Consider the following 25,815-nt stretch of genomic DNA (forward strand, 5'->3'; position numbering starts at 1 on the left):
GTGTATAGTAGATAAAACAGATTTTTAAAAAATATGTTTTCACTGATTTTTTTTTTTTTTTGAGAGAGGAAGGGAGGGGAGAGCAAGATAGAAATATCAATGAGAGAGACTTCGATCAACAGCCTCCTGCAGTCTTTCGAATGGGGACTGAGGCTGTAATGTGGGCATGTGCCCTGACCAGGAATTGAACCTGGGACCTCTAGGTTCATGGGTCAGTGCTCAAACACTGAGCAACACTGGCTGGAAAGAGAAAACATTTGAGACTCATTCCATCCCTGTACTTTCCCTCACATGAGAATTATCACAGTCTTCCCAAGTTATGTTTTATTCCAGAAATAAAATCCATAACTATGATTTACATATAACACACAGGAATTTAAGGGTCAGGCAATAAAACAATGCTTTGGCATTGAAAGTGAGTGAGGAAGGAAAGACTGAGATGATAGAGATGATATTGAATGGACAGGGACTATGAGAGAATGGAGAGGAGGCTGGGACTGTGCTGGAGGCTAAATGGAGAATGCCTGCTAAGACATGCAGAAGGAGAAACAAGGAAGGACCAGGATATGGAACCAAGTCCAGTGCCCATCAACAGAGGAGTGGATGAGAAAGTGGTAGTACAGATATACAGTGGAATATTACTCGGCCATAAAAAAGAACAAAATGTTACCATTTGTGACAGCATGGGTGGGTCTAGAAGGTATTATGCTAAGTGAAATAAGTCAATCAGAGAAAAATAAATGCCACATGACTTCACTTATCCATGGAATCTAAAGAACAAAATTGAAACAAACTCATAGATACAGGAAACAGACTGACAGTTGCCAGAGGGGAGGAGGATTGGATGAGTGGGTGAAAAAAGTAGAGAGATTAAGAAATAAAATTGATTCCGGCTGGGGAGGCTCAGTGATTGAGGAAGGACCTATTAACCAGGATGTCATGGTTCGATTCAAGTTAGGGCACATCCCGGGGTTGTGGGCTCGCTCCCCAGTGTGGGGCATGCAGTGGGCAGCCGATCAATGATTCTCTCTCATCATTGATGTTTCTATATTTCTCTCTCCCTCTCCCTACCTCTCTGAAATCAATAAAAATATATTTTTTAAAAAGAAGTAAAATTGACAGTTACAAAATAGTCACAGGGATGTAAAGCACAACACTGGGAATATAGTTAATAATACTGTAGCTACTATATAAGGTGCCAGGTGGATACTGAAAATACTGAGGGAACACTTTGTGAGGACATAATTGTCTCATCACTATGCTGTACTCCTGAAACTAATAATACTAAACAGAACCACCTTATAAGGATATGATGGTCTTACCACTACGTTATACACCTAAAACTAATATTAAATAATATTTAACATTAGCTAATTGAAAAGTAACGTTTTAAAAAATGAGGGAAAAGCAAAATGGGGAGGAGGAGCACATGAATGGTTAGAAAAGGGAGCCCAGTAAGACGCACAGAATGCTGGAGGGAAAGGTGACAAGATTAGAAAACATTTACTTCTTTGAACCCAGTTATTTTACAGATAAGAAAACTGAGGCCAGAATGCTGATGTGTTTTTTCCAATTCACTGCATCCAGCAGGTGTCTCATCCGGGAATGTCTCTTGACTCTCCGTCCTAAGATCCTTTTAGGGCAAGAGACTTGCTGTGAAAGGCAAGAAGCACTCACATCAGATACACAGAGATGCTGGAAGCCAGAAAGAGGATAGAGAAGCTTGAAGCCAAGTAGGAAGGAAAGGAAGAAGCTCAGTAGAAGGCACAGGCCTGTCAGGGTCAGTGGATTTCTCTAGCAGGGAAGTTGAGGTTACTGCTGCTGGGGAGTGGGAATTCAGATGAGTGTGTGAGACTGTGTGGGAGGGGAGCTCCGGTCTGGGTTCTGAGGCGAGCTTTAGAGGACAGAGAAATTCCAGAGCTCTGGTGGTGTTTGAGGAAGCACCAGGTAAGAGCTGTTAGAACATGAGCATGCCTGTAGCCTGAGCACCAGTGGATCCAGAGGAGGGATTTCCAGGGAGGTGTGAGGGCACAGGGGAACATGGGAGTCCTGCCCTGGCCAGTGTGGCTCAGTTCATGGGGTGTAGTCCCCAGCACCAAAAGGGGGGCAGGACAGTTAACAAGATGATGTGCTCCGTGAGGTGGTCACACCTGAGAGGGCTCTGGAAAAGAGTACTTCTGACATTTCAAAGGTGTGTTAACCCAGATGCACAAGAACAACGGACAGAGCTTGCTTAAGGCCAAGACACACCTTTAGACCTGGAGCATGACTGCCCATCGGGACCTGCCTAGTTAGCAAGTGATGATCAGGCCACCCTGTGAGGTTACTTTCCGTCACTGAACTTGTCAGACTGACCACATGGCACTTTCTGAAACTGAGGTATGAGAGGCAAGTCTGAGGTAAAGATGAGGAAGGGAAGCGTGGGGCTTCAAAGGTTGGTAATAAGAGGTGTTCAGTAACTAGTAGTCTGCCCTGCCATGTAGATTGGGTTAAAAATGCTTCTGCTGAAAGCTTACTATGGGCAAGTCCCCTCATTTAAATTCTTTAAGGGAGAAGTAAAAGTTTCTCATAAGCCTGCAGGGTCTTAATTGTCTTTGGCTCAACATAATTCAAACGCTAAGGCTCAAAATAAGACAAATGCTAAAGTGGCCCATTCTGGGGAGGCCTGTTCTGAACCCCTACAATAGCTATGGAGTAATTTAGCTTATCAGCTTGTTAGCACCAATAGAAGTTTTTGTGTGTTTGTGGGGGTTTTTTGTACGCATGCAATTATCCCATTCTTTTCTCCTAAAATTCCCTTCCTCTCACCCAGTAATCAGAACACTATGTGGTTTCTGCTTGAATCTGTGCTTCCCAAATTGCAATACAAATAAACCCTTATTGCCCCACGTTTTGGCTTTTCAACTTTAGGTTAAGATAATCTTAACTTTTTTCCAAAATATTTTAAGAATTAGCCTTAGATAATTTGTTTACTTGTATACAAATAAATAACAAAATAGCCAAAGCACATTAATCTAGAACCGTGGTCAGCAAACTGCGGCTCGCGAGCCACATGCGACTCTTTGGCCCCTTGAGTGTGGCTCTTCCACAAAATACCACGACCAGGGCAAGTCTATGTTGAAGAAGCGGCATTCGAAGAAGTTTAAGTTTAAAAAATTTGGCTCTCAAAAGAAATTTCAATCGTTGTACTGTTGATATTTGGCTCTGTTGACTAATAAGTTTGCCGACCACTGCTAGAAGTTACAAAGGAAAACAACATTTTAAGAGCCTTTTAAACAGGAGAAGCATAAAAGAGCAGGGTCAGCATGGCCAGCAAAGACCAGTGTATGATCAAATAAGCTGGAAGATCCAACCAGGGCCAATAAGAAGGAAAACTTGGATAAAGAACTCCAAAATATTCTATTAATTTAATTTCCCACAAATTATCACTATTTTTTAAAAATTATAATAGATTTACAGCATAACCCTCCGTGTAAACTTCATGCTTCTTAGCATACATTTTAATCCTAAATAAAACTGTGTAAGTTTCTCATTTCACCAATTAGAAATACAAGCAAATATTTCGATACCTTAAACAATAATGTTAAAAATCTGTGTAATGGAAAAAATAATTGTATGCCTGAACCCAACTACTCAATCATTCAAACTTACTCATTGAGCACCTTGCCAGGAGGCATTCGGCTAGAGTTGGGGACCCAGTACAGCAGAGGCATACGGACCTAACACCCTGAGCACATCACTGGAGCCAAGATTCTGAGTGGGCAACATCAGTTAAGGGCTGGGACTTTGTTTCAAGAGGCTTGTTTTCTCTAGTCTGTACATTATAATAAAACCCAGCACACCAAGGCTTCTAGTCCTCAGTTTGTGTGCTTCCTTCTTAAGTAGAATAAAAGCTCCTGAATAAAGTGATTGCCCTGTAGACCACTAGATATTCACGAGTGTTGCCAGATGCTTGTATGCAGGCAGGTGCTGAGTGACTCTTGGGTAAATGAATATATGTCACTGCAAGTCAAACAGAGATTTTTATGTTTCCAGGTTCCTGTGGTCTCTGTGATGGCTACCGGTTCTTCCCTAAGGACAATGGAGTAGTAGTTTATACTGTTACACAGGGCAACCATAGGAGATTCTGAAAATCAAATAAAGCAGCCAATGAGATGTCAGAGATATGACACAATGGGGTGGGGCTTAGACAGAAGAAGAAACTATTTGAAGAGTGTTTAAATTTGGCACAAAAAGTTCAGAGTGACAGGAAAGAACAGGGACAACAGAATGTCAGGTAGGAATTGGAAAGCCATTTAGTTTTATGCTTTCATTGTCTGAATGAGAAGGAAATGTCTCCAGAGGTAAACTGACTTTTCAATGGTGCATAAGACTTAGTCCATAGAGGCTGAGTTAGAGAGAGATGAACAGAATGAATGCTGAACAAGGAAGATGCTGAAAGCCAGGTAAGAGTCAGAAGTGGAGGAGAAATGAGAGGCTGAATTGGTGTCTAGAATTTAGGGAAGGACACTGGGGTTTTGTTTTGTTGTTGTGTTTTTTGTTTTGTTTTGTTTTTGTTTTTGTTTTCTTTGGTCTGTTGTTAGACGAAGAAAGACAGAATAGAGGTAGTGTGGAGCAGTTTTATTTAAAACAGAAGCCAAAGACAAGCTTTCCTGAGAAAGAAATAACATCTGTAAAGGAAATGCTGCTTCTGTACATTCCATTGCTAGCTGTTCTCGCAGCAGGTGACAATGAAGATGGTAAGAACTCTGACCACTGTCCTGTTGGGTGCAAAAGGGTGTGTGTGTGTGTGTGTGTGTGTGTGTGTGTGTGTGTGTGTGTGTGTTTCTGTGGGGCGGCGTCCTCAGAACACACCTGGAGAGGGGAATGTCAGCACAGTCCTCAGTATCCCGTACTCTGGGACCCTGTGCCCTTCTGAAGGTTGTTTGTAGAGCATGGGGCCCTGGGCAGCTGAATGCTGCTGAGGTAGCCATGGCTTCCCTTATCTCCAGATTCTGAGTGTTTCCTTCCTGGCACCTTTCTTCATTCTCTCTCCTTCCCGATGCCTTTTCTTCTCCTCATTCTATCTGTTCTGTTGCCACAGCCTTCCAGGAGGAGATCTCCTTCAAAATTATCTACAGCTCATCCTTCTACAACCGTTCCTGCGTGAAAAGTCGGAACTCTGCTTGGTTGGGTGACTTGCAGACTCTTCGCGAGGACAACTCTGGCAGTGTTATTTTCCTGCGTCCTTGGTCGATGGGCAACTTGACCAAGAAAGAGATAAAAGAGCTCCTGGAATACCACCACGCGCTCTCCATTGAAATGCCGAACAAACTTCACAGACATGCCCGTCAATGGCAGCTTAAATGTAAGTTCAATTCCCAAAATGGGAGGTGCAATGTGCTGGGTGAGGGGTGTTTTAATGAATTCCTTAACCCAGTTTTCCCCCACATTCAATCTCTTCAGCATTCTCTGCCTGTACAGTTATTGTAACCTATTGCATTTCATTCAACCTGGGTTATTATAATCACGACTCTCACACTACCTGCTTCCTTATTCTCTTGCTCTCACCATTTATGTCACCTTCTTTCAACAATTTGCTCACTTCTATTTCCAAAAAAATAAGTCATTCATTTTTTTCCTTCCACTTTCTACTACCACCGATTACAATTTCTGATCAAACCAAACTTTGTTCCATTACCTCAAATCCCCCAAACTACTTTTATTTCCTTTTTTTGCTTCCACTAATTTCATCTTTACTCCCTCTTTCCTCTAATTTACAATCCTTCTCCCCTAGATCCCTTTGAGGTACAAGCAACAGGAGGCTGTGAACTGCACCCTGGGGGAGCCATAGTAGCCTTCTATCAATTTGCTTATCAAGGATCAGAGCTCCTGCACTTCCAGAACACTTCCTGGATGCCATCTGTAAAGGATGAAATTACAGCTCAGCCTATGAGCAGAGTATTCAGTCAGTACCATGTCGCCAACAAAATAACACAGAAGATGCTCAGTGACACCTGCCCACGTTTCCTCTTGAGTATCCTTGATGCAGGGAAGGCAGATCTCCAGAGAGAAGGTCAGTCCCATATCCTTCCTCTAAGCATTTTCTATTCTAAAATTGTATCTTCACACCATCCCTTTAAATTGAGGATAAAGGGACAGGAGAGACAATGATAATGCGTGAATTCCCAGCATGGGATAGATGTGTCCATTTACATTGATGTGAAGATATGAACCTCCAAGTCTGTGTTAGTCCTTATCTGAGTATCTTTCCTGTCCTTTGCAGTAAAACCAGAGGCCTGGCTGTCCACTGGCCCCAATCCTGGTCCTGACCGTCAGATGCTGGTTTGCCATGTCTCTGGCTTCCATCCAAAGCCAATTTGGGTAAAGTGGATGCGAGGTGAACAGGTACAGCAGCGCACTCAACAGAGTGGTATCTTGCCCAATGCTGATGGGACATGGTACCTCCAGGTTTTCTTGGAGGTGGAAGCCACTGAGACATCTGGCCTATATTGCCGGGTGAGACATAGCAGCCTAGGAGGCCAGGACATCATCCTCTACTTGGGTAAGAAGACACTGGGGCCCACACTGGGAATGGGAGTGGATGGTCCACAAGCAGAGCAGGAGAGCCAAGTAGAACATTTGGGACTTATGGCCTCCAAACCCCAAAATGAAGAGAATTAATCCAATAAATAGAAGAGTTGAAAATGAGAGACCTGCAGAAGTAGGAAGATGTTGAGGGTTAGATGAAAGATTCAACTCTGAAGAGGGAGCAGAGAGGAAACAAGAACAAAGATTAGTGAGGCGAGCGCTCTAACAAAGAAGGCAGACCAGGGAAATGCAGTAAACGGGGTGGGTCTGCAATGACACCTGTGTGCACCCAAACCCACAGAACGTCACCGTAGCTCCAGGGGCTGGATCATCGTGGCAGTGATGGTGCCCCTGGTGCTCCTGACAGCTCTTGCATTTGGGCTTCGGAAGCGCTGGTGAGTTTTTGTGCCCCTCTTTCCTGTTCTTTCACCCCCTCCCTGTCTTCCCACCTTTCTTCTCTCTCTCTCTCTCTCTTAGTTCTTCTTTCCTCAGCCCCTTCCTTTTACTCTTCAGTTCTCACCTCCACCTCATGCAGAGTGACTTTCCTCTCTCTTCTTACCAGGTCACACTGTGAGCCTCCTGCCACTCCTCTTCCTTTGGAGTGAGATGCCAGCAGCCCTGGGGTTCCAGACATATTTAAACGCAGCACGGCGACAATGTCCGTTCAGCTCTCCATGTACAACTTCGGTTGTTTATGTGTTGTTATTTGTGTGTTTAATGATTAGTTATTAATATAAGCTAAAGGTAATCTTGCAGGACTTGCTTTCTGACCTGGTTCTGAGATTATAAAACTCTTACTTTAACTCTGGATAAAATGAGACCCTAGCAACCTGTACATATTGAAAAACTGATGAATCTCAGGCCCATTTCACATGTCACTTCTTTATGGGGGCCTTCCCTGATTCACAAGTGGAAACAGCACCTGAACTCCCACACACTTTTCAGTGAACTTTGCTGAATCTACTTCTCACTTTTTATCCGTTGTTGCAGTTATGTAGGCCCCTTTTCACCTTCTAATTTTTAAGCTTGAGAGCAAAGTCTATGAAGTGTGTAACTGTATGTAATATGCTTTCAATAAAAGCCTGTGTCAAGTTTGCTTAGCATTTACCACAAAGATCAGGTACCTGAAGTTCTAGGGAAAGGAAGGAGGAAGCAAGGAAGTAACAAGTGACAATCCTATCTAAGAAAGAGAAAACATGCTAATTGACACTGCAGACGGCAGCACGAACAATCAATAAGGAGGGAAAATGCTAATTGACTGCCAGGTCCTTAAAGATGGCAGTGCCCACAAACACATGCTGGCGGTTCCCAGTCTCCTCAGCCCTGCCTTGCCACACGCCTGCCTCCAGAGTACCCACCCCCTCAGCCCCCCAGGGTAGGCCCAAGGGGCCGGCTGGCCTTGGCTATCGGCTGCCCAGCCACCCAGGGCTGGCCCAAGGCACAGACAAGCCTTGGATGGCGGCTGCCCAGCCGCCTAGGGCCACCCGAGGCTCAGGTAACCAGGGCCGGCCAATGCTAGTGCTGCTGGCAGTGGCAGCAGCAGAGGTGTGATGGGGGCGTCGCCTTCCCCTGATCACCGGGTCACCTCCCTTTCCTGAGGGCTCCCAGACTGTGAGAGGGGGCAGGCCAGGGGATGGGACCCGCCCCTCCAGTGCATGAATTTTCATGCACCAGGCCTCTAGTATTATATATCCTGCTACTTAACACAAACGCAATTTTCTATCAATTTGTGAAAAAGAATCTACTATCTCTAAGTAAATTCAGGCTCGTGATGTATGAAAAGAAAATTTGAGGCTAAAAAGTACACAGGAAAAAACTCAAGAAGAACAGACTTTATTTTTAACATAAAAGTTCTATTTTCTTGTGAGGCAGCAACAAGTGTTCCGATACAGGGAATACATAAGTACATAGTAACAATATTTATCACCATTGGAAATGCTGTTTTGGGGGAGAATTTTATTAGAAAAACAAAATTTTAAAAAACTGTATTTAAAAAAGATTTAAACAGCTTCAACAGATGAAAAATACAAACTTTAAAAAAAACATAAATTATATTCTTCAACAGGATTGCATAAACAAAATATATTGTTCAGGGCTGCTCTGCCTATCATTAATGTAAGGCAGAGTAAAACTTAAACCTTAAAGTGCGGAGTTAAGTATTCTTAGCTTAATGCAAATTCAGCACTTCCACTGGTCCAGTTCACTTCACTGGTCCAAGCATCAAGGAATGAATCTTAAGTTTAGAATAGTACAGTAAATTCAGTAGTGGCAATTTTCCTTTTTCAAAAGAAAATCTCGACAACCCAGTCCTAATCTTGGACATACCCAAGGCTACAAATTCTGCCGTTTTTGTTAGTACCTTTGAGTAAAAGCCAACCATTGAAAAGAAAAAGCCTGTCTTGTTGCCAGTTATTCCACAGGGAGCAATAGCACCTTCTAGAAGGCGGATTTGGCTTGTCACAAGTGTAAGAAACATTTTAAACAAAATGAAGAATCTAGAACAAAAATAATTTTGGCATCCAGGCTCACCATATTAACCAAAAAGGAAAACAGATATTTTAAAAAACATAACTGCTCACAAAAAACATGACAAGCAACAGACTCGGTCATGATCAAAACTAGTAAATTCACATATTGTTATCACAACAATTTCTTTAAGGGAAAAAAAATAACTTAAGAATGATAAAGTTAATAACCACAGAATAGCTCCAATTACCAAAATATACATGCCACCTATTTCTTTTACTGCAATGGAAACACATTTACTTAAAATTTTAAAAAATGTAAATTATATTTCCATTGAAGTTATTCTAATTTACTTACTTCCTGTACAGTTTTCTATAAAATAACAATTATAGAATGTAATTTTATAAAACAATATTGAGACCCATTAAAAAAAAAATCAACCACTTGTGAACTAAGGTTTAAATAAAGTAGAATGGACCTAAGATTAGTACTTTTTCAAGACTGTGATAAAGTTCCTATGTTTAAAATTAGCCCTTTGGCACTGGCAGTTAAAGTTGTTTGTACCTTGTACCTTTTTTTTCTTCTTCAAATCTCAGGCTCTATTTCTCCCAAATCCACAGAATATGCTTGGTTGTCATACAATTCATTTACCTACAAATTCACATTGTCCTTACAACCAGACAGCACAAGTTCCATTTACAAGACTATGTAAAGAATAAAGTTATCCCATTACTATTTTAAATTACTTAGATTAAGAATATATGAACTCTACAGAAAAATGTGAATTAGACAAATATGCACAACAGAGTAAAAGAAAAAACTTTACAAAGTGGCATTCTAGCTGTAAAATTATAACTTGTAGGGATGGAGACACAAGAAAGTTAAGTGTGAGGCAAAGAAAAGAACGCGGATTTAATAGAACTCAAGACATCCAAAAACAGGCCTGTGTGTTTTTCAACCTTGTCTCTAACTTCTTCTTCCTGCCTTTTAGACTAACTCACCTGACTTCAGTTTTACCGTTCCTGTACTTCTGAGAGAGCAGTTCTCTGGGGAAATGGCAAAGTCAAAGGCAAAGAATCAAAGTTCTCTGTAAACCAACCAGAACATTTACATCCTGAATAACTGGGCTATTACTGACTTAGAAGCCACATGGACTAATTCCAAGTAAATTAGTTTTGAAAAAAAAAGGTACCAAAATTCATCCGTCTCACCAACTCACCTGACAGACTTATGTTTGAATTTATCTAAATTCCCTAAATACATCTCCATTTTAACTTGAACAGGGCATGCTTTTGATTACTTAGATATTTTAAAGTTGCATGAGTATAAGAAGTCCTTTCAGAAGATGTATTGCTACCACTAGGTTTTCCTTGATGGGATATGTCTGGATAAACTGACATAGTAACCCTCTAAACTGTACCCCTTTAACAAGTATTTAAATTTTTTCTCCCTTTAATATGTATCAGAACATTAAATCATTGCATCGTAAGGTAGTATATGAAGACCTCAGAAGGATGCTTGTTACCAACACAGTTTGCTGAAACTCACTTTTTAAAAGAGCTGCTCCTTCATTTTACTCCCACATACCCACACATGACGTACTGTCGACACATGACATTGGCAGTAACTGTATTAGGATAAGCCTAACTCCAAAACTGGATGGATTTTTCAAAGGTTCCTGATGCTTATTCCCCAAAGCTCTCCTCTGCCTGTTTTCCCCACTGTGTGGAATGTTGGACAGACAACTAGCAAAACCTGTAGGTAACATCTCAGTGCCAACTACATAAAGAAAATGTCAGTCGCAAGATTCTGTGACTACGGATTGCTATTCAATGGATTCTGCTCCTGGCAAACTACTAACCCGGACCAAGTCCACAAGACAACAACATCACAAAAGCAAAGGAGGAAACCCATGCACCGTCATTTTAGGATCTCTGGGGCTATGATACAGTGATGATGAAAGGAAGGATGATACCTGTGGTAAAGGGAGATCATGTGACAAATACTGTGCAGAAAACCAAAGGGGCTCCTCACTCCTAGCTAGCAATCAACACTGGGTAGCTTCCTATTGGCTCACTGACTTTCAAACCAACTTCCGATGACGGGTGAGGACTTAGTAAGCACTCCTCTCCAGACTACAATTTTTCTGAGCACATGGTGGAATGTATACAGGAGTAGTGAAGAAAACAGCAGTTTTACAAATATTTCACTTAAAGCACAAACTTCTGACATCATAAAACATAAATCACATCATGTACTAATATTGCTTTTTATTTCTTTTTTTATATACTTGGTCAATGCATTTACTTATCAATTCTTGTTTGGGAGAAGAATACAGTCATGAGAATAAGATTGCTGGGGAAATGTCAACAATCCCTTTGGTCCCAAAGCTGAAAACAGCTGAGAAAAGCACACATTGAGAAAGGGAAACAAGAAACAGAGGCCACCAAAGAATCTTTCAACATCTGTTTGCTACGTTTCAGAAAATGTAACATCGGTATTATAAAATAGTCATTATCATATAAAAGATGGTTCTTGCAGCATCATTCACGTCTCCAGGAATCATTTGCAGGGGTCAGTGTTCTGTTGTGTTTTTGTTTCTAAAGAAGTTTAATTTGAGAACAAAACAACACAAACAGTGGTATCAGCCACCGAAAGTAAAGAAGAGACCTTTCTGGTTCGGCGGGCGCTTCAGGAGAAAGCAGGCTGGGCACTGGGCGGGCCTTCCCAGCGAGCAGGCCACCACGGTGCTCTTCCAGAAGCTGTGCTGGGAGTCACCGTGGCCAGCCCGAGCACGGCACAGCCAACGGGGGGCGCACGGTGCCATCCCAGTCCAGAGATCCGAGGGAACAGTGGCTGCGCAGCACTGGGACCTACCCTTCAGCCTCCTCAATGGGTTCGGGCGGTGCGAGCAGAGAGGACGACGGCATGACTGTACTTGTTCCTCGGGAGACTCGGTCTTGCTCCGCAGACAGGGAGGCCATGGCGATGGGCTGCAGCAGCGTGGTCGTCATGCCGGTGGTGACTGTCAGACTGTGGCCAGAGCCCTTGAGGGTAAGATCTGGCGTGGGAAGGAGTGGCTTGAGGATGCTGACGAGGCAGAAAGCAGAGCCGCTTTTAGGAATGAAATTCACCTTGTTTTTGTCAGGACAGTAAAAGGCTGGGATTTCGTGAAGTTGCTTTGGCCTAGATATAGAACAGACAACCCAATGCATTTAAGTCACAGAACAATGGAAATAAATGCTTTTATTTTTTTTAAAAACAAATAGACACATAAAAGGAATACAAAATTCAAGCTATGTCAAAAGCTTCAAATGCTATGGACCAAAGTGGGATTAGACGCATGATTCAAAATATGTAGTATTTCAGAACGCCGGAAGGACACCTTTCACATTGCTGCTGTCAGTTCCCTGGCAAGCCCTGTGCACCATAAGCTTTACCAGGCTGCCAAAAGTGTCCATAGCACCAAAAAGGTAAAGAGCTCCTGCCAGAGGGTCTGAGAGATGTGATAAAATGGCTTGTAAAGGTTTACAGGTAGCACAGGGGGTAATAACCAGTGGCACAAAGGAAGAGGGAGAGTTTGGGAAGCAGCAGCCTCCAAAGGAAGTCACATCTGAACTGGGTTTTAAAGAATAAATAAATAGACCTTGGGAGTGGGTGCAAAATGAAAAGAGTTTCAAGTAGACAATGCTTTGGGTGGCAGATTTTATTGATTAACAGTGAATACTATCCATGAATAGCTTTGACAAATGTAATAATTTATGAATAAAGAAATTACACGAGGGAGTAGGCTCATAAAGACAGAACCAGCTCCAGCTGCCACCTCGTTGGTCCTCTCGTGGCCTAAGCCTCCACCTGAGGGCTCTGGCAGCAGAGGCCTGGGGCAGCGGACCTTGGTTCCAGCCACTGTGTGACGTCACCCCTCTGAGCCTCAGTTGTCTCAGCTATGAGATGGGTTGAACACCCCCTAACCCCAAGCCTTGTCGTTGGGACTTGATGAGATAAATCCCTGTGCCTGGCACACAGTACGTGTTCAATAGATGGCAATGCCTCTCTCTGGGTGGGACCTATGGCGATACTAGCCCCACGCCTCGCCCGGAAGGGTCTAGATCTGCTCTGCCCACCAGAAAAGTCATGAACCCCATGTGACTACTGAACACTGGAAATGGGGCCAGTCAGACTTGAGACGTGCCATCAGCATGAAATATACACCGGATTCTGGCAACCTGGTATGTAACAGGAATGCAAAGTATCTCATGAATGTTTTATATTGACTACATGTTGAAATGACACATGTCTGATACACTGGGTTACATGAAACATATTATTACACTTAAAAATTACATCATTTAAGTTGTTTCTTGAATAAAATAGAAACTTAACTCATGGAGTACTTTTAGGCCCACAAATGTATTTGGATATGCTGCTGTTAAGAGGACACACTCCTCTATTTTTACTATCTGAGAGTATGTTTTTCTTTTTCTTTTTTTTAATCCTCATTCGAGGATATTTTTCCATTGATTTTTAGAGAGAGTGGGAGAGAGAGGGAAAGACAGGGAGGAACATCAATATGAGAGAAACACATCGACTGGTTGCCTCCTGCACGCATGAGTCCTGGCCAGGGCCAGGGCAGGGGAGGAGCCTGCATCCAAGGTACGTGCCCTTAACCGGAATCGAACCCAGGACCCTTCAGTCCACAGGCCAATGCTCTATCCACTGAACCAAAATGGGTAGGGCTAGTTGTTTTTTGTTTGTTTTCTAATATGTATTTTTTTACGTTAGAGAGGGAGAGGGAGAGAGAGACAGAAACATCAATAATGAGAGAGAATCACTGATCAGCTGCCTCCTACATGCCCTCTACTAGGGATTGAGCCCGAAACCCGGCCATGTGCCCTGACAGAGATCATAGGTCGATGTTCAACCACTGAGTCACACCAGCTGGGTGAGTCCTAGGTTTTTAATTATTTAATTTGTTTGAAGCTATCTTCTTTTAAACTTTAAATTTTATTTTTAAAAATTAATTTTACAGATGGGGGGGGAGAGAGAGAGAGAGAGAGAGAGAAAGGAGAGAGAGGAGAAAGAAAGAAACATCGATGTGAGAAACAAACAGTCTGCTAAGTGAAATAAGCCAGTCAGAGACATAAATATCACATGATCTCACTCATTTGTGGAATAAAATGAACAACATAAACTGATGAACAAAAGTAGAACCAGAGACAGAGAAGCATTGAATACGTTGTCCAACCTATGAGGGAAGGTGGAAGGTGAGGGGGTAAGAGATCAACCAAAGGACTTGTATGCATGCATCTGAGCATAACCAATGGACACAGATGGGCGGGAGGCCGGCCGGGGAGAGGTCAATGGGGGGAAAAAGGAGACTTATGTAATACTTTAAACACCCACTCCAACCTCTAGTTCAAGTCAGTTACTTCTCTTAAACTAAAAGTAAGACTTGGAGAGAATATTCTTTAAAGAATAATTTAAAAAGCAAAACATTTTTAATTAGGGCCAATAATTGACCTTTGCTTTAATGCCAGTGAATCCAGTGCATTTACTCTAATTTTGACATAGCTTGTGCAAAAAGAGACTAACTTTTAAACTCTGAGTTGTTTATTTTTATTGATTTTTAGAGAGAGGAAGGGAGAGGGAGAGAAACTTCAATTTGAGAGTGTAACAACAATTACCTGCCGCCTGCACACTCCCTAGTGGAGAATGAGCCTACAAACCAAGCATGTGGCCTGACCAACAAGCAATTTAATGTAATCAGCTGAGCCAGCCAACCTGCTTTGATCAGCTGATCCAATCAACTCAATCCAATTCACACTGTCTAAACAGCTTAATCCAACCAATGTGATCTGATCAATCCTCATTCTCTCAATTTTCTCAGAACTCTGGTTTCTCTCCTCATTCACTCATTTCTCTCCTCATTCTCTCATAAAGGAACAAAAGGATACAATATTTCAAAATGATTCCAAGATGTTCTTAATGGAGGAAAAAGATACTGTGCGAATCGGACAAGGTTGGATATTATCCACAATGTATTTTAGGTTTCATAGCGAGAAAGCCACAAGAGAGCCTCTTATACTAGCAGCCATAGTGTGATTGGAAGGTGAGGGCTAAGTACTATCACTAATTCCCAAATAATGTTCATCACCAATTTGCTCAGTCTCATTTACACTTACAACCCCGCAGCCATCACTTATAAAGCAAAGAACATTTCAGCTACTGAAAACCCAAGGCTGTAATACTTTCTGAGCAACTTTTGAGTCTAAAATTGGAGTACTTGACGAGTGCCAGTCAACAGAATAGGAGCATAGGTGGTCACACACCAAAAGTACCAGACACTGTTGAAAATTTTACTTCTTACTGTCTTCATCACAGTAACATGATTCGGCAAAGTAACAGAATCCTGTTTCCTATATTGGCAGACAAAATGTTTTTTAAAACTGTTTAACAAACTGAAGACCAAGAGTCGATAAAAACCAAAGGGAATTGAAGCCTTGAAAGAGGGAAACCACACTGGGTAAGATCTATGGTATATCTTGAATAAATGTACTGTTAAATTCAAAGTGTGATGTTGACTGCATACAGGTTCAAAAATAACAGCCACAAATGATACAGTAGAAAGAAGTGAGAAAAGGTGAATAACAACTGGATATTAAACATTCCTGTTATTTTCTTTGGTGTGATAATGGTATTGTGGTTATGACGGAGTCCTGTGGTTACTTTTAGGAAACACATATTAAATTGTATTTACGGTTTAGTGTCATGGTGCCTGCAAATTACTTTCAAGCAGATCAGCCAAAACACTACCACAAACAAAGCAAATACAACAAAATTTTATTACAGAACATAGAGAGTGGTTATATGGGTTATCACTGTACTATACTTCAATTTTCGTAATAAAAATCTCACAATAAAAGCTTGACTCTGGGGGGAGGGGTGTACTTACGAGCATTCCTCAAAGACTTTGACCCTTTCACAGCCCTCTGGAGGTTCCCTTTTGAACATGTAACTGTTGTTGGGTTTTGGTGAAGTTGCATATTTGGGCAAAGGAGAGTTGTTCCCATTCTCTGCAAAAAACGACATGCTGGATTACTAAGAAATACTACTACATAAATGCTTAGTCATACTGTAATTAATTGTTCTTGCCTTCTCCCTACCCCATGAGCTACTTGAGGGTAGAAATAGTGTTTTACTCCTCAACATCACCCCAATATCTAATTCCTGGTAAAGAGATGATGTTTGTTAAATAAATGCATAAACAAATCAAAGATTTTTATGTCTTTTCCACTTATAATCACCGCCTCCGAGGCCTGTCTCTGATTTGTTTTTAATCCATACAGAGCACACAGACTCCAATCGCACTACCATTCTTCCCAGTACAAGTAACTGGTTGATTATCATTCTCTCCTGTGCTGCCCTTCAGAATTTCTCACTTGATTTCCCGACTCCTCCAGTTACCATCTCTGCTCCAGGAAGTCAGAGCCATCTGCACTGTACGCCAAAGACTTCCTTTTGCCTATGAACTTCTTCATGCCTAAGAGATCCTCCTCTGCTGATTTCCCAAAACTGCCTTCAAAGTCTGGCTCAAAGTTTTTAAAATCTTTCCAAATTAATTATATCAAAGGGAACACTTCTTACTCTGGTATTCCTGTTCAGTGCTGATGTCCTCAGCTTATATATATTAACTTAAAAATTCTTGATATGTTACATAAGTGTTCTGAATTTTCAGCCTGTGTTAGCTAAGCTACAAATTCCTTGCCAAGAGTAGCACGGTGGCTCTGTTTTCTTACAAAAGAAATTCAGAGCAGCTAGTCAGTCACTAATCTCCTAAAATCAAATACAGTAGGACACAAAATTTATGACATGCTGTCAAAGAGCAGATTTTAATGGCCACGATTTTTTAAATATTGGAGTACATGTGATTGAACACTAATCACATGTACTCCTGGTACAGGAGTAAGCTAAATGGTTTGCATTCACTACCCCATTTAATCCTCATAATAAACATAAGAATTAATTATGCAGATTCCTGACAAGAAACACATGGCCCAATCAAAGGATTTGACTGAGCAGGTGTCAAGCTTGTGTGCACACTGGAATCACGGAGCATCTCCTAGCACCTATTCCTACAACCCCCAGGGGCTGTGACTTAATTGGTCTGGGTGTGGGCCTGGAACAGTCATACTTTATTTAACCTAGAAGTTGGGCATAAAGGGTTCAAATAATAATATTTTACAATGGCCCATAGTTTGAAGTGACTTCTTCAGAAAACTTTACTTTCTCTGCATGTGCTACAGTCTCAGTAACTTAGGTGTTTGGTAGTAACGGTCAGCTGTAACAATGAAACATTTCAGGATGTTCAGCACACTGTGAGTATGAGGTCCTAAATAAATGACTACTGAACTGAGCTGTAGAATCCTATATAATAAAAGCCTAATATGCAAATTGCCCCCTCGGACGGTCATTCGACCAAAAGAGAGTTTGACCGCTCGCTATGATGTGCACTGACCATGAGAGGGAGGCGTGAACATGGCGGGGTCAGCAATGCAGCGCTGCCGACCCCAATGGGCCCTGACAAGAATAGGACCATGGCGAGATGGTGGAGTATGTGAGCAGGCGGCGCCAGGCCAAGGCAGGGTGCCGGGCAGACTGCGAGGCTGCAAGGTTGGGGGCACGAGCTGGGGCCCTATCTCTGCAGGCCACCCCGAGGGACCCCACCCATTCACGTGCATCAGGCCTCTAGTTTACATATAAATATCTTGCTATTGCTCTGAAGCACATGCAGTAACTAAGGTTAGGCTAACAAAATATTGCCCTGATACAGACATATGAAAAGTCCTATTTGTTTTAAAAGGTAAGAATACTAGTAATTAATATTCAAACTGCTGAGGTCATCACGTTATTTTTCAAGTTGCATTAAGTAGTTTAATACTGTAAGTAGCCCTCCAGTCTTCCCTTGAATAGTAATTTTGCATGATATAAATCAGCTCTATTCTTTCTAGAAATATCACAAGTATAGATCCTAAAAAACACTAACTTAAAGGTTTCACATTTAATTAAAAAGTAGTGGGTAATAAAAACATGACTACTAAATGACAGAATAAAGTGCTCTTCAGGACCAATGTTCATCTCATTTATACCCAAAAGAATGTTTCTCGCTAATAAGACAGTTGTATTAACAAACACAAAAAAGAAGAAAAAGAAAAGGAACAAAAACCCATAAACCCACCCAACGTGACCATCACCCAAGCACACCACAATAAAACCTACTGTTTTGTACTCCAATTTTTAAAAATCTGTTTTGAAACACCTCAAACTAATTACCTTAGTGCAGCTTTAAGTGTGTGTGTTCTGCTAGAAAATAAATAGAATAAATGACAACATAGGTGGTATTCCCTTATCATCTGGTAACCAATTCCTCCTGCACTGTACCTTTATCCCTGGGATCAACGAGCAGGTCATCAGCTGAACAAGGGCTCTCTTCGCTACCTTCATTGGAGATGGTGAGGAAGGACGCGGGGGACACAGACTGAGAGCGGCTGCTGTTGTTGCTCCCCCTGTCCGCCCCACCAGGGGTCTGCGTGTCAATGCTGCGTGTGCTGCTACTTCTCTGTACAAGGGGAGGAGGTGCACGATGGCCATCTGGAATGTCTTGTGGCTGTTATAAAAGTTTTAAACATACGCATATTTATCAATGATTTTGAAACTCACCCAGAAATGCACCCAATGTTGACCTTGCCCTGTTGTTTTCTCAGAAGACTCCTAAATCAGAAATCCCCTACTTATAAGCTTAATGAGAAAGAAGCCTTTGTGTTGCTCCATTAGTGACATCCCTGCCTAATCTGACTTCCCCACTGGACACCAAGCAGCCTGGACAAAGACTCTCTTTCTAGGGACTGGCACCTGACAGGTGGTCAATGCTTACTGAATGATAAATTGCACTGAATTACTTATCAAGTGCCAGATAGTACTTTAAAATTTATAAAGAAGGGCCATGGTAAAATGAGAATTCTATTATTCATGGTAAAACTCGATTCCATTATTAGAAGAAAAGGTTACCATTGTGGGAACTTGAGGTACGTGATGTTAGGCCCTGTTACCTTCTCCCCCTGCCAATTCTGAGTTTTTTCAAAGAAACTTTGCTACATGAAGAAAAAGTTAACCACAACAGTGCTACTTATAGGGGGGAATCAAGGGAAACAATTTGAAAAAAGCTTGTGGGGCTCACTTACCAGGGAAACCAGGAACCTGTTTACCTGTGCTTCATTTACATTCATTACACGAGGGAAAGATTCCCTATCACGCAGTATGGAGGAGAGAGTGTGGGGAGTTGTGTTTTCTCTAATCTAAGCAAACCTTTAATCTTAAGCATCAATGAAATACTACTTAAAACTCCTCAATTTGTTCACTGAAGAAAAAAAGCTTAGTATACTGTGACATGGTTTTAAACACAAACAGGAAATTTTCTCACTGTGTCTTACGTATGAATCATTCTTATGTGTATTAAAGTTAGTAGAACAGTACACAGTCTTATGTGCATGATAGGTAAGAACTGCACTTCATGATGTTATCATTAATCTTTGAAAAGGTAAGTGACAAACAATAAGGGACAGATAGCCCTGGCCGGATGGCTTGGATGGAGCATTGTCTACTGCCGTAGTCGGCAAAAACTCATTAGTCAACAGAGCCAAATATCAACAGTACAACGACTGAAATTTCTTTTGAGAGCCAAGTTTTTTAAACTTAAACTATATATGTAGGTACACTGTTATTAACTTAATTAGGGTACTCCTAAGCTGGCCTTTGCTAAAAACTCAAGGGGCCAAAGAGCCGCAGTTTGCCGACCACTGGTCTAGTGCATCAAAAGTTTATGTACTGGATCGATTACAGGTCAGGGCACATACCTAGGTTGTGGGTTTGATTCCCAGTCCATGGGAGGCAACTGATCAATGTCTCTCTCTCTCAACATATCCTAGAGCAGTGATGGCGAACCTATGACACGCATGTCAGCACTGACACGTGTAGCCATTTCTGATGACATGTGGCCGCATGCCAAGGATGAAACATTTGCTGTTCCTGAGGATGAAACATTTGCGAAATAATGTTTTTTCCTCAAAGTGACACACTACCCGAGTTATGCTCAGTTTTTTGGCGAAGTTTGACACACCAAGCTCTAAAGGTTGCCCATCACTGTCCTAGAGTATTTAGAAAAAAGAAGAAATAGTTCCCACTTAGAATTTGATGTCATATCCCTCTCTCCCCAACAAATTAGTAGCCTAATCTTTTCTTAAATGGAGTTATAATAATTAGAAGTATATTACCTGTCTGGTGCTTTTCAAATACAGATAAATAAAAAATAGTTTCTGTTCAAAGATCCAAATTTAAGTCACATCAGTTGTCTCTATGACATGCAAAGAAATGAAAACTTTTCATTCACTTGCTAAGGTTAAAGTTTTTCAAAAGATAAAAATTATAATTGTCTCTCAACAAGGAAGAAACCTAAGTAAATATGAAAAACAAAACTGTAAATGTTTTAATAGGTAGAAGACTTAATGAGTAAGGATTACTTACTATAAGTTGTTCTTCCTTTTCCCCTGTCTCTTTAATTATTATTTCAATCTCCTGATTCAAACCTTCCACACTGTTCCGGAACCGGGAGCCTGTTGATTTGGTGATGGGAATTACTGGAATAAGAGTACTCTTTGGAATAGGAGCCTTGAGGAAACAAAGCAGGGAGAAGAGAGGTTTAACACTCATTTGAAACATACTTTTAGTTGACATGAGTAACTCTAAAATAAACAAAAAAGTCTATAGGCCTCGTAAAAACTGTGAGTGACCAAACCTTCTTCTCGGTATACTGTACATGAAATGCAATCTATATAATAAAGAGGTAATATGCAAATTGGCCATCACACCCTCACACAAGATGGCCACCCCCATGTGGTCACAAGATGGCTGCCCCATGTCGTCACAAGATGGCTGGCAGGGGAGGGCAGTTGTGGGCGACCAGGCCAGCAGGGGAGGGAGGGCCGTTGGGGGGAACGAGGTCTGCAGGGGGAGGGCAGTTAGGGGCAACCAGGCCAGCAGGGGAGGGCAATTAGGGGCGACCAGGCCAGCAGGGGAGGACAGTTGGGGGTGACCGGGCTGGCAGGGAAGGACAGTTGGGGGCGATCGGGCCGGCTGGGGAGGGCTGTTGGGGGCAATCGGGCCAGCAGGGGATCAGTTAGGCGACGATCAGGCTGGCAGGGGAGTGGTTAGGGGGTGATCAAGCTGGCAGGCAGAAGTAGTTAGGGGCTATCAGGCAGACAGGCAAGTGAGTGGTTAGGAGCCAGCAGTCCCAGATTGTGAGAGGGATGTCCGACTGCCAGATTAGGCCTGATCCCTGTGGGCCTAAACCATCAGTCGGACATCCCCTGAGGGGTCTCAGATTGAAGAGGGTGCAGACTGGGCTGAGGGACACCTCCCCGCCCCCCCCAGTGCATGAATTTCATGCACCGGGCCTCTAGTTTAAAGATAAAAATCCAGACAAGCAAGATAGACTTGCAGAAGCATATTCACATCTCTGAGGAACTCTAAAGGGAAAACGGATAAAAGAATACTAAAAGAATTTCAATCTCAGAAATTATTTTATGATTATAACAGAGTTCTAATTTCAGACATAACTTTAAAGTCCTCTAGTGACACAATTAATTATATTTATAGCAAGAATGAGATGAGAATAAGGTCCTGTAAAATTTAATTACTTATACTTCCATTGTAATGATTTTAATGTTTTGTTCAGGAATGAAAATGATATGATTCATTTTCTTTTTTTTCAAAGCCTATAACTAACTTTAGAAAACATTTTTTTTCACTGACAGTTATTACTTATGAAAAGAAATAACTGATAACACAATTACAGGATATTACTTTGTTTCTTGACAAAATACTCAAAATAAAATATGAAACAAGAATTGTGAAGGCCCTGACTGGATAGCTCAGCTGCTTGGAGTGTTGTCCCATACACTGGAAAGTCGTGGGTTCGATTCCCAGTCAGGGAACATATTTAGGTTGCGGGTTCAAAACCCAGTGGGGGAGAGTACAGGAGGCAACCAATCAATGTTCCTCGCTCTCTAAAATCAACAAAAACATATCCTTGGGTGAGGATTAAAAAAAAAAAAGAAGAATTGCAAAAATATCCTCCAAAGTTAATGGCAACAGTGTGTCTGAGATCTCTTGTACATTGCCCTGCTGCCTGGTAAAGAAATGTGATTAACCCACCATTCATTGGAGGTTTCTTTGAAAAACTTGTCTTTCCGAGGAAGGTGGGTAAGCAAAAAGGTAACAGGGCCTTTGATCGATTATCACTAGTTTCATTCAATGAAAAACCCTGTCCTCTGACATAGAACTTAGTGTTAAACCTGTATTCCTCCTCTTTTATTCCTGCTCACCGTTATATTTGATATATTTTTTTTAAAAATTAAGCGTAACACAATAACAATCCTTGGAACAGGCAAGGAACCGGGAGAAAGATCCAAGTGGAAGCTTCAATCTGGAGTGCTGGGGCTGCATTTCTCCGCTGCTTACTGCTGGGCCCCTGATTGTAACGTGTTTATTTTTTTTCATTTCCTCTATCTCTAACATCTTTCTATGCTTTCAAATTATTATTTACCAAATAACACTCATAGCTGAATGGTATTTTGTTGTATAAATGTATTAAGAAATAAATGCTTTGCTACTGGACATATAGTTTCCAACTTTTCACTACTCAAAAAAAATGCCACTATGAACATCCTCTTAAATAAATATTGCATACAAATATAAATATTTCCTTAGGATAAATTCTTGGGCTGGAGGGACTACTGACTCAATGTAGAGGAAAGATTTTCAGGACTTGGATTCATACTGCTAAATTAATTAGCAAAAACATTTTTTACTCCTCACAGTATCTGCACTTCGTGTTCACTGTAACATTATTTCTGCCAGCCAAGACATGTTAACAACCTAAGTGTCCGCTAACAAATAAATGGATAAAAAATAGGATTATACACACAAACAGTGAAATATTATTCAACCATGAAAGAGGAAATCCTGCCAATTGCAACAACATGGATGAACCTAGAGGACATTAGGCTTAGTGAAATAAGCTGGAGAAAGACAAATACTATGTGATGTTACTTATATGTGGAATCTTAAAAAAAAAAAAAAAAAAAACACCTCATAGAAACAGGAGTAGATGGATGGTTGCCAGGAACAGATAGGTAGAAGAAATGGGTGAACATGGTCAAAGAATACAAACTTCTAGTTATAAGATGAACATGCTTTGGGGATCTAATGTATAGCATGGTGATGATAGTTAATAATGTATTGTAATACTTGGAACTTGCTGAGATAGTAGATCTTAAAAGTTCTCACCAGAAAAGAAAAAAAAAGGTAACTGTGAAATGATGGATGCCTTAATAACCTTATTGTGGTAATATTTTCACAATATTATACATATATCAAGTCATCAAAATGAAAAGCTTAAATGAACAATGTTAAATATCAATTATATCGCTATAAATCTGAGGTGGGGGTGGGGGGGATGATACACTGGACTTCTTCAAAATTATTTGAAAATAATTTTTTCTCTGTGAAAGACCCTGTTAAGAGAATGAAAAACTAATTCAGACTGGGAGAAAATATTTAGAATTCACAAAAGCAACAAAGGACTTGTATCCAAAATATACAACGATCTCTCAAATATATAATAATAAAACAAACAGCCCAATTTAAATATGGGCAAAAAACTTGAACATACATTCATTAAAGAGGATTTACATATGGCAAATAGTCTTAGAAAAATGTAGTGCAAATTTATATCAAGTATAATACCACTACACATCTATTCGAATGGCTAAAATAAAAAATATAAGAGGCAGAGGAGGTGGAAGTTACACTCATGCTCCTCCCAGGTCCAAATTGGAATTACAACTAAATTACAGAACATTCAACCTGAATAGCCAACTGAAGACTAGCTGAACAGAAGTCTTGTAACCAAGGATTTATAGAAGAAGCCACATTGAGACTGGTAGGAAGGGCAGAGACTTGAAAAGGGCTGGCCCCACATCCATGTATATCAGCTGGGAATCTGGAGGGACATCTCAGCTGCAAAAGTTACCCCCTGAGGAGCAAGGGGCCTCAACCAAACACACGTGCATGTGGGAAGAAAAGCCCATATAACATCTGGCTGTGAAAATTAATGGGGATTCTATCTGCCAGGGAGAGACAGTACTCTGCTCAAAACCCAGGTGCCCTCTTAAAGGAACAGCACACAAAATCTCATTCATGGCCACTCAGCCTGGGCTCCATCCAGCACAGAGAGGGAAGATAAGAGCAAACTGGAGATGTGGGAAGACAAACATGGTTGTGAGGCTCCAGGGAAAGAGCGGAAGGGATAGCTGCCAGGGCCTCTATGCCAAGTTTCTCTCAGACAACACTCACAGATGACATCTTTCCTGGGTCAAGCACTCCCCTCCATACTGCATCAGCCTTGATAAATACACTAGCACAGTGGTCGGCAAACTCATTAGTCAACAGAGCCAAATATCAACAGTACAACGGCTGAAATTTCTTTTGAGAGCCAAATTTTTTAAACTTAAATTATATAGGTAGGTACATTGTTATTAACTTAATTAGGGTACTCCTAAGCTGGCCTTTGCTAAAAACTCAAGGGGACAAAGAGCCGCATGTGGCTCGTGAGCCGCAGTTTGCCGACCACTGCACTAGCCCCACGCTCATGACTCCATCACCCTGCCCTGCTGAGCTGTTGGAAATTACAATCAAACTTTAAATTTATGAAATCAAATTTGACCCATGTACCAATATTTTAGGACAAAATTAGTTTGAAAAAATATATACCTATACCCATACTTTCTCTTGAAAACAATCCGAATATACTGGACAATCACCAGAAGGTATCAACCTATAAAAGGTGTTGGCAAACGTTTTCTTGTTTCTCCTTGCCAAGGGACCCCATCCAATTTCAATTCAGTTAAAGAGAAATGCTCCCAGTGTGAGCCATCAATAATAGTTTATAGGATCCTATTAAGGAATCAGAGCAGCTAAACGTTTTCCCCTAGTAAATGACTTTATGAGACAGGTATCATTATTATCCTCAATCTTCAGACGAGGAAACTGAGACTTAGAGCAGGTTACCTGTCCAGGGTCTGATTCCATAGCCAGTGCATATCTCTATTATTCTGCCTCCAACATACTAAATTGATCGATACAAAAGTACGGTAAGTCAAAAATGAAAAATTAGCTATGTCTCTTAGAAGTCATATCACAGATCACCAAAGGAAAATATTATTTTGCCAATTTAATATTCTGGGGTTTTTTTTCGGTTTATTTTTATGAAGGTTATGATTCAGTATTAATCAGTTTCAAATGTGCTTTTGGCTATTTTGTCCCACAGTCACCTATAAAGTAACAAAACACCTGCAAAATAAAAAACCTCTTGTCTGCATTTTGTGTTATCTGTGCTCCTACCTGACACTGGTTAATGGCTGAATGGTTGCCATGGAATGGTGACTGTCTTTCTTTATCTCGATGATGTCGACTGCTATGCTTACTTCTCTGCAATTGCTGGCGTAATTTTGCAATCTGCAAAGGGAAAAAATAACACATGCATCAGTGTTTCCCATACTACATAAAGCATCCTTGCTTAATAAGAACCAGAAAAATTCAGTCTTAATAAAAGTTTTTAATTTTTAAATTGTATCACAAAATCCTGTTGTATATACACAAGCATAT

General features: G+C 41.1%; 2 protein-coding genes across 3 annotated transcripts in view; one reads left to right on the forward strand and one right to left on the reverse strand.

The window, feature by feature from the left end:
- Positions 1-3,305: 3,305 nt before the first annotated feature.
- Positions 3,306-7,211, forward strand: LOC103290533 (T-cell surface glycoprotein CD1a-like). Its single transcript, XM_054722854.1, has 7 exons — positions 3,306-3,324; positions 4,584-4,739; positions 5,084-5,347; positions 5,777-6,055; positions 6,266-6,544; positions 6,872-6,965; positions 7,133-7,211. The coding sequence occupies exons 1-7, from the start codon at positions 3,306-3,308 to the stop codon at positions 7,173-7,175; spliced, it is 1,134 nt and encodes a 377-aa protein (XP_054578829.1). The 3' UTR covers positions 7,176-7,211.
- A 1,176-nt stretch (positions 7,212-8,387) lies between these two features.
- Positions 8,388-25,815, reverse strand: part of FAM117B (family with sequence similarity 117 member B) — a 66,996-nt gene continuing 49,568 nt past the window's right edge. For both annotated transcript variants that reach the window (XM_054722733.1, XM_054722732.1), the window contains 5 exons: positions 25,552-25,665; positions 20,614-20,757; positions 18,475-18,700; positions 15,989-16,109; positions 8,388-12,222 (listed from right to left, as the gene is read on the reverse strand). In XM_054722733.1, the coding sequence (XP_054578708.1) occupies positions 11,910-12,222; positions 15,989-16,109; positions 18,475-18,700; positions 20,614-20,757; positions 25,552-25,665 (918 nt within the window). In that variant the 3' untranslated portion in view covers positions 8,388-11,909. The remainder of the gene's footprint in view (positions 12,223-15,988; positions 16,110-18,474; positions 18,701-20,613; positions 20,758-25,551; positions 25,666-25,815) is intronic.

The sequence above is a fragment of the Eptesicus fuscus genome, chromosome 11, assembly GCF_027574615.1.
Source record: "Eptesicus fuscus isolate TK198812 chromosome 11, DD_ASM_mEF_20220401, whole genome shotgun sequence".
In the NCBI taxonomy this organism is placed as follows: Eukaryota; Metazoa; Chordata; class Mammalia; order Chiroptera; family Vespertilionidae; genus Eptesicus; species Eptesicus fuscus.

Bases quoted from the DNA above. Each gene is read 5' to 3' on its own strand.
- LOC103290533 (XM_054722854.1), top strand. The intron at 5,348-5,776 runs GTAAGTTCAATT...CTTCTCCCCTAG, and splicing joins CCGTCAATGGCAGCTTAAAT to ATCCCTTTGAGGTACAAGCA. The intron at 6,545-6,871 runs GTAAGAAGACAC...CCAAACCCACAG, and splicing joins GGACATCATCCTCTACTTGG to AACGTCACCGTAGCTCCAGG.